The sequence below is a fragment of the Morone saxatilis genome, unplaced genomic scaffold (assembly GCF_004916995.1).
Source record: "Morone saxatilis isolate NCDOM2014 unplaced genomic scaffold, NCSU_SB_2.0 Contig23, whole genome shotgun sequence".
NCBI classification, from domain to species: domain Eukaryota; kingdom Metazoa; phylum Chordata; class Actinopteri; family Moronidae; genus Morone; species Morone saxatilis.
In genome coordinates, this window is record NW_023339796.1 from 14,937,951 (window position 1) to 14,954,643 (window position 16,693).

A 16,693-nucleotide genomic window follows, 5' to 3' on the forward strand; every position below is an offset into this window, starting at 1 on the left:
AAATCCTCCCGCTTAAGTGCAGTGAAATACACAAAATGCTAAAAAGACACAGATGGAAAGAGAAACCTCTGCACAGACTGAAAACGACACTTTGCCAACAGTTTGCTCTGTTATAAAAATAGCGCCCTCAGTGACACTGATGTCCTTTCCAGTCAAAATGAGCAGAGCTGAAGCCATTTTCCTGCTGCCGCCTCACGCAACAACAGCAGAGTCTATGAGGAAAACCTACCCTGGCGTCTGTGACTTTGAACTCTCTCAGGATGTACTGAGGCATGTTGTACTCAGCCATGGGGTCCACCACGAAGTATTGGTACCTGGCTGAGCGCTCAGCGGGCCAGTACTGGTGACACTTCTCCTGAGAGAGCAGAACAGAAGAAAAAAGTATTGATGACATTGTGAACAGGGCTAAAGTGTGTTGTTATTTGTAGCACCTTGGTGTGTATACTTAATTTGTCCCTACCCGTCCCATTTCTCTCAGTTTAGTGAGCATGACCACTATAGTGGAGTTGTGTTCCCACAGCATCCTCCAGAAGTCTTCTGTAGTCTCAGCCAGTGGACCCTGGGTGGCAATGTAGCCTCTCTGCTGCCTACAAACACACACAGACACACACACACACACACACACACAAACACATACATTATGAAGCCACCTCCTCCCTGTTTCTTCCTCTGTCAAGCATCAGGCTGAAAAGGGGGTCAGGCTTCAGGCAAAGAAGAGGAACAGTCAAAACATGTGTGTACAACCACACTGAATGCCTGAATCATCAGTGTCCATCCCGTTCACCAGGACCAAAAAGCAAGTGCTGTGCAGCGAGACAAATAGCGGGAACATGTATACAGTAACGACAGATCTGACAGGACGTGACAGGTGAGAGCACTGCGGTGAAAACCTATCCGATCTATTCACTCATCAAGCCATCAAAAGAGGACGAGGAGGTCAGGTCATATTAGTGTTTTCAGGACGAAAACATACCTGTATCCGTCTATGTAGCTGGCATTGATGTAGTCTGAGCCCTCCAGGCCTCTGATTGGCTGAAGGCAGACGCGGGTGGTTTCGTAGGGCATGATGTTGACCAGTCGGTTCTTGAATTTGTTGCAAGGCAGGTTGGCTGTGACAAACCGGGACGTGTGGGCTTTGGTATTAGCCAGTCGCTGGATAAAGAGAGAAAATGTGAATGTGTTCAAACTTCTATCTAGCAAACCACAACCGATTTTGTATGCAACAGTGCAGGATCACTCAGGATTATTTGCCTGGTTAGCTAATGTACAATGTTACTGTATACTAGACTCTAGTGGTTCTCCACTTTCAAACAGTTGTGAGATGAGAGGAACAAAATATTTTTCTGTTATACAAAATGTTCTTTTTTCTAGGTTTACATTTTCAGACTCCTAAATATTATTCAAAGGAAGCAATTTAAAAATCTTTTTTGAACTCCTCACAACTTATAGACACATGCAGGTTCAGTAAGGAGCCACAAACCAAAGAACATTTTGAAACCACTTCTATTCCTCTTTTCAGAGAAAATCTCAGAATGTCGTTTTGTACACAATGGAGCATATTTTCCTACCATTTAATTTAAACACTCTCCCTTGCCCTCTCCCCTACCTTGAACTCCAGCTCCATGCCCGTGACATGCTCCCCGCTCTCCACCTTGGACAGCTTCTGCATGTAGGAGTACAGACTCCTGGCGGCCACCTCAGTGTTCCCGCAGGCCACAGCCTCCAGTAGGGCCTCGTGGATAAAGCTGTATTGGTCCTCTGTCTGCACCATGTAGTTCCTCTGTGAGCGCATCAGTGTCACATGACCGTAGATGTCCACGGTGCGCTCGTGTCGAATGCGCTCCAGCATGGCGTCGATGACGATAAAACAGCCGGTGCGACCAACACCAGCACTAACAGAGTGAGAGGAATAAGTGGGATGTCAGTTGACATAGGTAGGGAGGATTTAATTTAAAGGAGTGGTACATTTTGGGAAATGGGCTTATTTGCTTTCTTTCATAGAGGTAGAAGAGAAGATTGATACCACTTCTGTCCATCAAATATGAAGGTAATGCCAGCAGCTGGTTAGCTTAGCTTAGCATAAAGACTAAAAAAGGATCAAGAGATCCACCTACCAGCTCCTCTAAAGCTCACTAATTAACACATTTTATCTTGTTTGTTAAATCTGTACAAAAAACCTTAATGTTAAAATAACAAATTATGGTACCTAGAGGCTATTGGACTATTTTTTGAGAGACTTCGTGGAGTCTTGACTGGCAACTAATGGCGACTCCAGGAAATTACTGCACCCAGCCCCTCACATTACCACCACACAACCAAAACTTTTTGTCTTCACACTTTGGTATTTAAAAATCAGACTCTCAAGAAAGCAAATAAGCTAATTTCCCAAAGTGTCACATTATCCCTTTAAGATAAAGGTGTACGATACCTGCAGTGAGCGATAATTGGTCCAGCATCAGGAGGGTTGCAAGCTTTGACCCTGCGGAGGAAGTTGAGGAAGGGGGTCGGATACTCTGGCACACCGTGATCTGGCCAGGCTGTAAACTGGAACTGACGCACTTCTCTCCGTTCACTGCTGCCGCTCTGATATGACAGGACAGGGAATTATTGTTTGTACATGTGCATGTATATGCTTCATCCCTTTTGCATTACTGTATGTGACAACACAAACCCCATCAAGTTGTTAAAGAGAACAGACACAGTTGCCAATTTGTTTGAGTGCCGTTCCTTAGATATATCTACATTAATCATGACACCATCCTAATTACTGCCAGTCATACGAGCCACAAATAACTTCATACAGAATGTCTAAGAAGCTTTTAAATTGATTTATGCAAAATAACAGTCCTATATCGTATGAAGAAAAGAAATAGCACAAATATCCGAGACTGTAAACAAACACAGGAATAATACTATCATTGCTGAATATTTCATGTGCATTATTCTATACTGTACTGACAGATCTCCTAACTTGATGTTTCACAACACATCAACAAAAATTTTGAAAAGCGGTGCTACACTTGGATGCTACAGTTGGCCTAGTTCCTGTGTTTGTAAGTAGGCCACAGACACACGCTAGTCTGACGGTCTTAGATTAGCCCTGTGCTATAAGAAAGTGCTCTGCTTCCAACAGTGATCAAATCTCAGAGCCTGACACAGGGAGGCTGGCCTGGTTTCAGCACTCCATGAAGCCCAGAGTAATCTATTCTCCTCCGCATGTCCACATGCACTACTCATTCAGTGACAGTGGAAATTCATGATTACTCCGGTTGCTCCTGGTTCCTAACTGTAAACCCAAGAGAGCAAAGAAGGTTTTGGTGGCTGGCAGTACTTAATAGAGGAAAATGTCAGAGTGGTAAGGTGGACACAGAGGGAGGGGGAGAAAAAAAGAACAAAGAGCTAAATCATTTACCTTATGCAAAGAAAGGGTGCGGACACAGAAAGTGGCCAGCTCCATTGTGTCTAGCAGGGTGACCTGGATCATCCCGTATGTCTCTGTGCCGCGGCTTGGCCAGTACTGGTCACATTTTATCTACACAGATACAGGAAAAGCATCATCATCATCCCTTCAACTTCTACTGTTTTCAAATCGAACTAAAACAACATTCTTCTAGAACTATACATTTCAGGTGAACCAAAACATATATGTAACGTATGTAACAGCAGGTTGCGGGTCAGTGAATGAAGGACTGGTTTCCTACCCGTGACTTCTCCTCCAGGCGCGTCATCATGACGACAGATGCTGCCCGCTGCTCCCACACCATCCTCCAAAAGTCCCCGAACGTCTCTGCCAGTGGCCCCTGGGTAGCAATGTAAGCATTCTGCTTCCTGTAGCCATCAATGTAGTTGGCGTTGATGTAGTCGCTCCCCAGGATACCTGCGAACGAGACACTGGTGAGGCTCTAGCTAAACTGCAATTTGCATAAGCGACATAATGAATTAACCTCCGTGTATGACATCAAACAGCCTAACGAACTGTGTTGTTTCTGGCAGCCGCGGCCTCCAACAGACGGCTGCTGGATGACAAACAAGACTCCGTCGGTGTAAATTCATGAGCTCCAGATCAAATCCATTCTCCCCCTACTTGTTCCGGAGGAGTGCTGGTTGCACTTGAATGCACCCACGCTGTTTGTCAGTCTCATGCCACTGCACACAGCCACTCTCGAGCACTGTTTGCAATTTCAGATTTCATCCATCATGCAGCCCCGCCCCCCCCCATTCGGTTCAACACAAATATGCTCAGACTCTCCCATTAGAATCTCTAAACATCTTCTTTAACTTGCTGTTCTCAGCTTTTCCTCACCTTCTATGGGAGCCAGGATGACCCTGGTGTGGTCATATGCTATGACGTTAGCGTAGCGGTTTTTGGGCTTGTTGACCTCCAGGTTCGAGTGCTCCCAGGTGAACTGCTGACTAGGGTCAATGGACTGGGGAGAAGCAGCAAACACACACACACATTAACAATGCGTGGAGGCATATATAGCAGTGCATTTGAGGATAATGGAAAGAGAGTGCTCTGTAATGTAGACAAGTTGCAGCAATAAATTACAGAGCTGAATAAAACATGAACATATACTCTGCGTACAGAGATACAAATGTTAAATAAGATTTGCTTTATGAAGTGAAGGTTTAACAGGCTTAACATCTCTAAACAATAAGGATGTCATCTATTTATATGGAATAATAATGTATTTCTCACCTCGTACTCCTGGGAGAGTCTCAGGTTGTCATTAGCTTTCAGCAGCTCGATGTGCTCAGCCAGCTCGCTGATGGGGATCGGAGGATGGCTCATCATTCCTGTGTGACAACAAGGGCCAGAGGAGCAAGGGGGTCAAAGGTGCCACAGACTCCAGCGGAATAACCTAAATTACTGCAGGTCAGCATCACTCATATGCAAAGATGTGAAGATAATTATACAATCAGAGAACATCACATATCATTAAGGAACACGCTGAGGCAGAAAATCAATTTTGATCCATGTGCGAGGACAAAGTGAGGCGAGTCTTGTTTGTTTGTAAATTGTTTTTCTTTGATAAATTGCTTTCTCTGTGATCAGAGAAGCAACGATTCAGAGAAAACAAACACAGACAGAACACTAATTAGGAGGGTTGGGCACACACATGCATGCACGCATGCACGCACACACTCACACACACGCACACACACACAAACACACAAAAAAGGAAGCAACCTATGCTTGCTGCACTGGGTTCTTTTCACAGCTGGAGCAAGAAAAGAGAAGTTATAGAAATCCATTGTCCGTTCAAAAACCAAACAGCTACAACAATAAATCAAAGCTATGTAAACAATAAACACAATCCATTTAAAGTCAGAATGCATTCTCAGTGTTTCTTGGATTGTAATGCATGTCAGTGCACTATGGAGAGCATTTAAGCCATTCCACTGCTACAACTATAAAAAAACAGGCTCATATGAATGGTTATTTTATTCTTCAGCCCAGCACTGCAGCAGCCCACAGGTAATCACGACAAAACGCTCCTGTCACGACCAAAATGACCTCAGATAGCATCAGCCGGTTTCGCTGGAAACAAATTTCATCTTTGCCAAGCATCTCAAAAGCACAAATCTCAGGGGAGGAGAAGTGGGTGAGGTGGGAGCTTCAAGGTTACAGCCACATGGGACTAAAAGAAATTCTGATGATAGAAGAGCTGAGGTGCTTTATTCTGTGGGTTTCACTTCGCTTTCAAGGAACTTGTACAAAAAAAAAAAAGACTCCAGACCTTCATCTATGAATTTAATAAAATACGGTATCATTTTACTTTATATATCCTGGCAGCCGGTAAAGACTAAACCTTTCTCCCTGGTGACACATCTTTCCACCTTTTCCACAAGGACCCTTCAAGGCCTCTATAAACTGCAACCATGAAAATATAGTGAGAACAGTGATTAAATTCCTCCAAGCCATGTATGTTTCTTGGATGCTGTTAATTTAATGGGAGAACTGAAAGCGAAGCATTATCGGCCTGGTGCCACCACCAAAGCAGCTGTGTTGTTAGATCTCACTCTGTAGGGGGTGGGGAGCGTCACAATCCATGTAGTTACTTCACAGTGGGGTTTTAGTTGGTTATGCTGGCGAGGCCAGAGTCAATTCCTTTACAAATGATCACGGTTAACCACGACGCACCTTTTGATATAGCAATTTGACCAGTAAACCCAACTCAGAAACATCTGAGAGCGATAAGACAGATTTCTGTCATTTCTGTCTGTTCTGATGTGCTATCTGCAGCCTGGCATGTGAAATGTGGGCGAGCGGAGATGATCCGATTTTGTCACACCGTTATGACTCATCTGTGACTAAGTACTGACTGTACTACCTGGGCAGCGGCCATTTTGATCTGAAGCTGCCAGGTACATGCTGGTTGTGATGCGGAGGAGTGCGTTCACAATCTTGTCTGCATAATCTCACCAAAGTTAAAATTAGTCGCATGAATATTTCATTATCAAATGATGAGCAATCGGAAGTATACTTTAGTATGCAAATACAAAGTGTGTATTTGGGTGCTTGTGTGCGTACACGCTTCATACCGGGAGTCTGGAAGTTGATGCGTCTCATCTCCACAGGGTCTGTCGGGTGATGGGCCATCATCTCTGCATTGCTCAAAAGGCTCTTGGTTCCAGGCTCAGAGTCCTTGCGCTTGCTGCTCAAACATCAGTGAGTCAAAAGAGCAATTAGCACATGCAAACAACCAGAGAGAGAAAACCAGACTCAGTACTGACACATCATTAGCATAGCTACTTGAATCGAGTAAATAGTGCATTAACAGATATGGTGTTTTACGACTTTGTACAAGTTCTCTGTACAGCATCTGGTATTGTGTAATTGCTGTGGGTTAAAATGAACAAAGAGCTTGACATTGGCTTAATCTTACCTGTCAGGTTTGCTGCTTCCAGTGAAACAAGAGCAAGGAAGGAATAATTAGAGGGAGAAAAGGAAGGAAACAGACAGATTGTTAGAGAGGGAAATCAATATTTTGCATTAGTATTCAAAAGCTTGATGGCTTGCAGCAGATATCGCAGGCCTACAGCTGGGTCAGTCTGTTTCATGGCTGTCTGACGGGAGAAACAAACTCCTAAATTGGAACTAATTTGATGGATATCAGACTGAAAGGTGAGCATTTGTGGCAGGATAGCCAAACATTAAACAATGCCGGTATGGGAAATATAAGTGGGAGCTGCTGACAGAATGTAGCATTATAGACTTAGATAGAAACGTAATGTATCTTATCTAGAGTAGGGCTGGAAATATTCAACATTTTTCTTTCTGGCAACAAATCCCAAAAGACCAAAACTAACAATGATTGATCCAGCAGTATTAACAAGTATTGTCAGCATAGCCAAAGCCTGATATAGCTCATAATTCTGTCTATAGAGCTCCACTGTTGTCCAAAAATATTAAAAATGCATCAATGAGTCACACCATTGCAATCAATGACATGTTCCTTCATTACCATGAAGGCACACACACACAAACACTGTAGTTTACTTGGAGTATATCCCACAAACGCCATCCTGCTGCCATATATACTCACTATTTATGGCAGCAGGATTAATGCACCAATTGTGTATTAATCCATCGCCTTACATAGCCCCCCAAAAATACATTAGTTACTCCCATTTGAGTAACACTTGCTAAAAACTACAGTCCACATCTGTTTTAGGGTTAGGGTCACGTTTTTTAAACATGAAAATATATATTTGTGACCCATTTTTTAAGAGTATTACCAGTAAGAATGAATAGGGGCTTGAGAGACACAAACAAAGAAAAGACATAATCAAAGCTGAACAACAACATTTGTCCTATGGTTATGGTTTTGTGTTATTGAGTTTATCTGTCCCACTGACTTTTTGTAAAGGAGGATAGCGATGACGATGCAGATGATGAAGACCACAGCCAGGACAGGTCCAACCACCCAGATCAGACCATCGCCAGCGTCGAGGGGCTGGGGGTCTGAATCTGGGGCAATCACAGGGTCTGTGTAGCGGCTGGCCACATACATTTTCTGTAAGAAACCAGGCACATAGTCAGGAAATGCGTGTTTGTCTATTTTAGAGATAACTGATTAAATCATAGCAGCTTTAGTGGACTTTTTTATCAGAGAGAAGGGTGTGAATTTTGGTATTTCTAAGCAATTTGTTTAATCCAGTGGACAAAATAGCAGGAGCACATGACAAAGAAATTGATAACAGATAGTCTTAAAAAGAGTCCAAACCACAGCTCTTGCACGAAGTCTCAACAAAATGTAACCCTCTAAGGTAGTAGTCACTGCAAAGCTGTTGCACTGGACTTGTTTTATATGTACATGTCATGTGTGTATGAGATTATATTTGATTATTCTAAGCATTTTAAACTATTTATTTAGAAAGTACTAAGCTTACTGGCATTTCATGTGTTTTTATTATGACAATAAACTGAACAAAGTGCCTTTTTATTAGTTCGGAAGGACTTTTTAAGAGCATCCCCTGGGATGAAAGTGTTCCTCATAAAATACATCCAATAAAAAATAAAATTCATCCTAATTCAAGTTGTATATTTATGTTTATTCCAATTCAAATGCACATATACTCGCAGTGCACAAGGCAATATCTCTTCCACTGCCACAGTAGGTACACTCACTCTTTATTAGCAGTGGCGATGGAAGTATGTGAAGGTTATTGCCTTTTGCTTACAACGCTTTGACTGACGTGCATTTTATTGTTTTAGCAGCGAGGCTATATTGATTACAATGTCTAGTGACAGCCTTCAGGAGAGAAACACAGGCAGCGGGGAATGAGGGAGTGGTTATAAACACGTAAAGAAAAGAGATGTGACACGGTGGCTTTTTTACCCCGGTTGTGGAGTTGAGCTCCGCCAAGATGAAGAAGACGTACTCCTGCCCTGGGTCTAGAGCTCGGTTCTCAAAGCCTCCGTAGTCCAGCTGGTCCCCCAGAGTGAAGAAGGCTGGTAGGGTGGCAGGTGTGAAACGGGCTGTGATGTAAGCCCGACGCAGGTCCACCTGCTTCTGCTGCCGAGAATCCCTCTGCCTTTGACTGATGTCTTTTAACAGCTGAGAGACGAAGAGAGGAGAAAAAGAGAGAAACAGAGAGAGGGAAGACAAAGGCAAGAAATATTAGGCGTTCCAATATCTATGACTAATGTTTAAACGCTGATATTGAATTATAAAGGGTAAGCTTTGCCAGGAGTTCTTCGCAATGGGATTGTGTGTGTGTGTTTATAGGTCCTTTCCTCCTTCCAGGCACAGACATCAGTGGGTGCTGTCATTGTTGTGGTTCTCACCTCCTCTAGGTCCATTTCATCTGGGCTCTTGAGGTGTCTAATGACGCCACGGCCTCTCCTCAGTGGAACCACAACAACATAAACATTCCTGTGGGAGCAGAGGAGGACAAGCAACATAACACCAGTTGCACTGATACAATAGCAAACATGTCTCAAACTATTTTCATATTTCCTTGGCAGCTTGGCAACATCTTTCAGTCAGGCAGTGTTATCATGCCCCACACCTTCAGACATTCTAATCATCTGACCTGAGTACAGCAAGTCTCACTGTCTATGAAAGCCATGATGACTACCTCATACACTGTAACATCTCTTTCAATCTTACTTGATAGGAGTGCGAGTCTCCAGCGACGGCAGGATTATGGTGACTGTGGTCTCTGTGTCACGGGCATGGTCAATCTCAGGACGGCGGATGGTGATTGGTGGCGAGGTCTTGGCGGAGATGCGGTGGCGGAGGCCTCCCATGTTGCCCTCTGGAGCAGTGATCTTAAAGTCGTAGCTTGTGTCAGGCTGAAGGTTTGGGATGACTGCCTTTCTCAGACGAGCGTCCACCTCCATCTTCAGTCGGTTATATTCCACCTGGAGGATGGGAAGGGTTAGTGAAGTTTGAATAACGGGTAAACGAAAAAGATCATTATTTATATACTGTATGCTATGATATCCTATTGTACTGAACCATTTTGAGGGTGGTCTGCCTTAATCAAAACAACAACCATTTTTATTATAAGACCCTGGAAATTATTAAATTTGGAGATGACATTTTCAAGGGTTTACTGCAAACACTGTTCCATCCAACACCATATTTGAAATTAAAAGTCAAACTTTTAGGGAAATATGCTATTCAATTTCTTGCCGAGAGTTATGATGTCAGTTATGAACCGAGTGAGCCTCAGAGATGCTGGTCAGCGGACTTTGTTATATATAATAAATGTTCATCTTCATGTAACTTTTTAGAGTAATATTCCATGAACATCTACATAATACTTTCACAGTTGGGAGTATAAGGGTTGGTACCATGCATACTAAAAATACCTAAACTTATATTAATTAAGTATTAAAATCAAAAAACACCAGGCAACTGTTACAACAACTTTTACCTAATAAATTATCTCAAGAAATCATAGACTAAGCATTTGTCACCACACATGCACATGCACCAGCCGATGGACGTACAGTGAAGCGATAGGGGTTGCTGCTCTCTGGAAACTCCCAGGTCAGAAGAACACTGGTCTCAGTGGCCAGATTGACTGAAAAATTCCTGGGTACATCTGAGAGGCAAACAAACAAAAAAACAGTCACTTCTGATAAAATATTTTACTCAAATCAGTGCCTCCCCTGCTTTCCCATTGCAAAACCTGTAAAAATGGAAGACATGTCAGTTTCTACGGGAAGAACACATGATGATTAGGAGGATGGGCAGGTGATGAGGATAGTGGATGGCAAGAGTAATAAGTACAAAAGAGACAGATCGGCTGCAGGAATGTGACATGCCACATTCTCAGAGTGTAAGATTGTGTTTGTTAGACTCAGAATTCAGCATGTCAGCAAAGGCTTTGGAGAAAGGTGAAAGTGGAGGTTTATCAGATAAAAACAGCTTACCTGCAGATACAGCACCAGATGCTGGTTTTTGCTTGAATTAAGACTGAACACTTACCTTCTGTATTAGATACTGTATACCCAAGCCCTGTATTGACTTTTACCTGAGGGTTTGTGATAAGCAGTGCTCTTGAAGCAAACATCCATTAACATTCAGCCTGCTTCCACTGGTGGTGAAGGGTAGGTGATGAAGGTATAAGTGAGTGAGTGGAGGATATTGGGGAGAGTAGTCGTGTTCCCCTGGACATTGCAGTTCTCGGCTTCTCTGAGGTGCACAGGTGAAAGGTCGACCTATAAGAACTGGCCCAGACTTCATTTAGTTTAGTGAAATCCACATAAAGGGGAGCGGAGATGTGAAGCTGAACCAGTGCTTAGAAGGTAAAGCACTTCTAAGAACCAGTGCTTAGAAGGTGTTCCTGAGGCCTGAGGCCAGCCCTACCTGTTTCAAAGGCCAGGGTCCGGCTCACCAAAGGCGGGCTGAAGGGGCCTGGCCCTGCCTTGTTGTACGCTCTGAGCTGCACCTCGTAGGCTGTGCTGTGATTGAGGCCCAGGATGGTGTAGCTGGACTCGCTCGCTGGTAGTGTGATCAGCCATGGGGGAGCAGGAGGGGTTGGTAAGGCTGAAGGGCCAGGATCAGCAGAAGGTATGGGGCCTGCAGCCTCTTTGTAAGCTATGGTGTACTCTGTGATGACACCATTGCACTCCTCTGGGGTAGGGGGCCACCAGGAGAACTGGAGGGAGCAGCAAGTGGCATTAACAAAGTCAGATATTTTGGGGTATCCCAAGGGTGGGAACATGGGAACTGTTATTTCCTGCTGCACTACATCTCCGTAGCCTGCTCGGCTCTTTGCAGAGAGGACAAAGACGTAGGAGGAGCCTGGGGAGAGATTTCTGACAGTGAAGTTTTTCTCCCGATTTGTGAAATTCACTGTGGTGTCTAAGGACGTATTCTTCAGGCCAAACTGTAGGCGGTAGCCCTGGATTTCCACCGGAGCCCCCCGGCTATCAGGGCCTGACTCAGAGCACTCTAGCGGAGGAGCCCACCGCACCACCACTGATGGACCCAATCCTGGACGCACCCAAAGGGAGGGGGGGCCGGGCACTGCAAACGACAGTGTAGGCAGCAGAAAATCAATCTTAATGTATATATAAACATATATCATGTAAATCTTGTACAAGAATTAGAATTGATTTGGCTGTTTATTTACTGCCTGCTCCTGGTGCAGTTTACTGTAAGATCAATTCTTGAGTATGTTACTAAATCCAGTGCACTGAACTGTATACTTGGCATATGCTTACCAATCCCCAGGGTCTGCACCAGCTTGGCTTTGCTGTGTGCTCCATCCCCTTTGGTGGTGTAGGCTGCCACTGACACAGAGTACAAAGTCTCTGCTTTCAGACCTCCCAAAATCAGCTCCTGTGGAGAAAAACATAACAGCACCATCAAATACTGCTAACTCTTTCCTTTATATATGAGACAGGTCTTCATTCTCTTTCTTTACAGTCATGTATCAGTAAGAACTTATTAAAAAGTTACCTATCAGAAGCTAATCAAATCTTAAACTTAATGAGGATTTCATAAATACATCTATGTATTGTGTTATATGTATTAATAGTGAGTTCATTTATAATGAGAAGAGGATGGGTAATCTGCACTCACATATTGAGTCGAGTCATCCTCCTCCATCTTATCCCGCAGACGAGACACACCCCGCAGGCAGCCGAGACAGATGAGAGTGAGTCAAAGGACAAAAGGAGAGAGGGAGGATGTTTAATGATAAAATAAATGAACTTCACTTAATCATTTAAATATTAAGCTATGATGTCACCTGGGACTCATCCAATAAGAGGTCTTTTATCCGGGGAAGGTTGCGTGATTCACCACTTTCTGCACGGTTGAAATGCACCTGGTAGCCACGGATCTGGCCATGCCGTAACCGTGGCAACACTGACCGCCAGGTGACTCGGAGTGCTGAGAAGTTGAGCGGCTGGACATCCACCTGACGAGGGGCTGCACCAGGAACTAAGCACACATACACACACACAAATGCAGAATTAATTAAGTGGCCAACATTCTAGCCAGTAAATAATTAACTAAACAATCAGTACTGATTAGGTCTGATCTACGACTCTCACTCTTACCGTCTTCATCAGTTCGGCAAAGGGCAGCTGGGCTGTTGGGTCCAGTCCCCTCTGCAGTGGAGGCTGCCATGGTGATGTTGTACCAACTCCATTTCTCCAGCCCCTCTAACAATGTCTGCCCCTGCTGGGCCGGGATAGGAAGCCCCTTCACCTCTTGGCCCTGACCTCCGCCTCCTGCCCCAGAAACTCTCTGGTATCTTAGCTCATAACCTGCCAACTCGCCATTCTGGCCCTCCATTGGAGGCGGCCTCCAACTTACTCTCAGCGAGGTGGAGCTGGCACTCTCACAGGACACACCCTCGGGTGCAGCAGAGGGCTCTGATTGGACATGGGGCAAGTAGGGCAATTGCCAAGAGAATTGGGTTGAAATAGCAAGAAAGGGGAAAAATACAAGAAAAAGGATAGGAGATAAAGATAAAAAAAGGAAACAATAAGAAACTAAGGTAAACTGAACTGAAGAGATAACACCAGGACAAACATGACTCAGGCAAAAAAAAAGGGGAGCGACCACATAATGTAAAAGCATAATGTTAGGCTTAGAGCCTAATGAAATAAACCAGAGACAAGAGTATCGACCCTGAGTGGACAACTTAATTATACCCAAGGAGAATGTGTATCTGATACCCAGTGATTATATCTTATCCTTTGGCCGTAGCTAGTGGCAGAAAAGAATCCAGATTTATGAATGAAAAACAGATAAAGTATTTCTTTTTAAAGCAGGGATGCACAGCTCAGTACACAGGAGCACAGACAAATATACACATTTCACAACACCAGCCCCCATGGTGGCATAATCCTTGAGTCCTTGGGATAATAGAGTGGTCTGAGACTTTCCACTGCTGACTAGGGGAAGGTCTTGGGCTTCACAGAGGGAAGAAACAAACAGACTAAAACAGATCTCACACTGCGCAGAAGGGATTTAGGAGGCAGGTAAAAAAAGGGAGCCCGGGAGAGAAAGGCACTCAGACGGATATTAAAAGTCAGGCTAGAATGATGAATTGTAGACAAGAACTGAATCAGAAGCAGGCTGGGATATTTACTGTAACAAACATGAGTCAAGAAAACCAAAAATCACCTTCATCACCACAGATTTCTGAACTGTAGGTATTACCCTATATAATGTTCCTTAAGTAGAACACACACACAATGGCAAGCATGACTGAGGCGGGAGTGTATAGCATGTGTGTATGTGTGGGAGTGTAATAGTCATAGCTGACAGGTTCAAGTATCTATCCACTCAGCCGTACAGCCACTGTTCTGTTGGCCTCGGGGGACAATCTAGATGTGCACCAAAGCTTGGCGATAACAAAGCGCACATAACCTCTCTGGGAAATGAATTCTGCTGCATGAAATAGTCTGCTTATCTGGCACCTTTCCTTTCCTAAACCCCCCCACCACCTTTTCCGGTGTACCACCTTGGTCTCTTGAAAGGTAAAGAGTGAAAGGAGACCAGCTAAAAGTGACTGTAGCACATTTTGTACTCAGTTCTAAAAATTGTGGATACACAATATGAATCCTTTGTGTATTAATAAATACATGACAAAAACTTACCGCTGAAGTTATACAGCACCATGAACCGCAGGACTTGAGGCTCTTTTCTCAACCACGACTACTTTATTAATTCTTTTCCTTGCACCGTTTTCTCCGTTATCTCTGCATTTTCAATTTTAGGAGTAGATACGAAGTGACTTGATATGTCATTTAGCTTATTTTACTCTTATCAACTATTGTGATCGTTCAGAATAAAAAGAGAGAAAAGGAGACAAGGGAGAGAATCCTAGTTTAGCGTGGATAAAATACAGACTGGCCCAGCACTTACCTGTCAACATAGCAGGCCTACCACCATCCTTTAATGCTCCTCACCACTGGCTGCTAGCCAATAAGTGGCAGACAGTTTCGCCCTTTCAAAGACATTAGACACTGATAGAGTGAAAAAGGTAAAAGGAGGGTGAAGAAAAGGAAGAGTGAAACATTAATCGGTGCTCCATCTCCATCTGTCATGATGTTTTGGCTGTGTAAGAAAGCGAGAGGCTGAGCGGCGGAAGAAAGGCACAGTCAAACATAGACGGATGGATGGGAGGGGGTGTCAAACAGATGGGTTGATAAATGAGATAGATGGAGAGATGTGAAGATGGTTCCCAGGTTTTACCGGGTCAGGAGCTGAGGACAATGTACTACGAGCTGTGTGTGTAGAGGACAAAATATTTGCATGAGATATGTGCACAAGACTCAAACATAATAAAATCAAAATTCATGGCATCTGTGTGTGTGTGTGTGTGTGTGTGTGTGTGTGTGTGTGCTTGCAGGTACAGTATGTGAACCCAGTCAAATTAAGACATACTGGCTTGTGACGTCCTCTGCACCAGTTCGTTGGTGAAAGCGCCGATGCCTTTGTTTGAGATGGCGGCCAGGGAGAAGGAGTACTCGGTGTTCGCTTTCAGACCCTCCACATTGTAAGAATTCCTGGGCCCGAAGGTCAGCTTCTCCTATGAGAGAGAAGAAAGCGGAGCAGAGGACAGGACAAGAGGTGCGATGAGTGGAATGAAAGAGAAGACATTAAAGGAGAGTTGGAGAGAAAAAGAGATGAGGACTGTCACTGGCAGACACAGTGGAGCCGGACTCTGGGGTTAATCTTTTAAACTTCTTCTTTTATCTGTTGTCTCATCCATCTGTCCTTCTTAGGAAGTCTACTTAGCAGACAGATTTATAAAGAAGAGACTAAGAGGTCTTACCAAACTGCCAAACTTGACAGGTTTGTAGAGCAGCTCGTAGTTGACAATGCCCTCCTTGGTGTACGCGGGTTCCCAGGTCAACTCGATGCTGGTGTCTGTGACCCTACCGACTTTAAACTTCCCCGGTTGGCCTGGTACTGAAAGGAACAAAAAAAGTCAGTAAAGACTGATCTGTCTTATCAATATCAATATCTATATATACGCACTTCAGCTGTCTTGTGCATTTTAGTTATGTAGTTAAAAGGCCTGAAAAACTATTTATATATGTTAAGCAGCTACAAGTGATAAGATTCCACATGATCACACTATTATCTTAGAACAATTCACATAGTGTACAAGTATTTCCATGCATCAGTTAGTATTTAGCAATAATACATATCATGGAAGGCCATTTCCTAATTTTACCATCTCTTTTTACTGCGTTTCATTCGGTGTAATTTAACTATTTAAATCATTATTAAATCATCATTACTGGTATCATTATTCACTTGCCAAAATAAATTGTATTTCCCTTAAATAATCATTGTAGTAAATTTTATCAATTATTTCTGTTTGGCTTTGTAGCTTATGTTTTATTATGAATATTATTAGTATAAGAATGGGAATTATGTTGGCAGGAAAATGCCACTGTCAATCAAATTTGATCAAACCACACCCACACAGTCCTGATGAAGTTTTGAGTGTTAAATCATAATTCATTTATTCATAAGGATGCTTTTTTTCTAACTTCAGCTGCAACTGTTGCTCATTAAGTCAGAAATACTTAATGTCACAGAGAAAATAAAACCAATTCATTTTGCCCTGACCTAATTTTTCCAATGATTTAAAGTCACAGTACTAATTCTCAGTGTCATAATGTACACCCATTGACCAAAAACAAATGAAGCGAAGCTTGCGAGCTAGTTCAGGCAGGTCAACTCGAGCTGCG

General features: G+C 43.5%; 1 protein-coding gene across 1 annotated transcript in view; it reads right to left on the reverse strand.

Moving 5' to 3' along the window:
* Window positions 1–16,693, reverse strand: part of LOC118334646 (receptor-type tyrosine-protein phosphatase S-like) — a gene marked incomplete in the record, with an annotated part of 59,733 nt that overhangs the window by 4,436 nt on the left and 38,604 nt on the right. Inside the window, 22 exon segments of the mRNA XM_035670648.1 lie at window positions 230–355; window positions 461–587; window positions 974–1,152; window positions 1,607–1,892; window positions 2,429–2,583; window positions 3,413–3,532; window positions 3,702–3,877; window positions 4,304–4,427; window positions 4,700–4,797; window positions 6,547–6,659; window positions 7,864–8,021; window positions 8,847–9,065; window positions 9,296–9,383; window positions 9,621–9,874; window positions 10,469–10,563; window positions 11,331–11,993; window positions 12,191–12,308; window positions 12,552–12,578; window positions 12,721–12,914; window positions 13,034–13,351; window positions 15,375–15,519; window positions 15,766–15,902. Coding sequence (XP_035526541.1) covers window positions 230–355; window positions 461–587; window positions 974–1,152; window positions 1,607–1,892; window positions 2,429–2,583; window positions 3,413–3,532; window positions 3,702–3,877; window positions 4,304–4,427; window positions 4,700–4,797; window positions 6,547–6,659; window positions 7,864–8,021; window positions 8,847–9,065; window positions 9,296–9,383; window positions 9,621–9,874; window positions 10,469–10,563; window positions 11,331–11,993; window positions 12,191–12,308; window positions 12,552–12,578; window positions 12,721–12,914; window positions 13,034–13,351; window positions 15,375–15,519; window positions 15,766–15,902 — 3,920 coding nt within the window.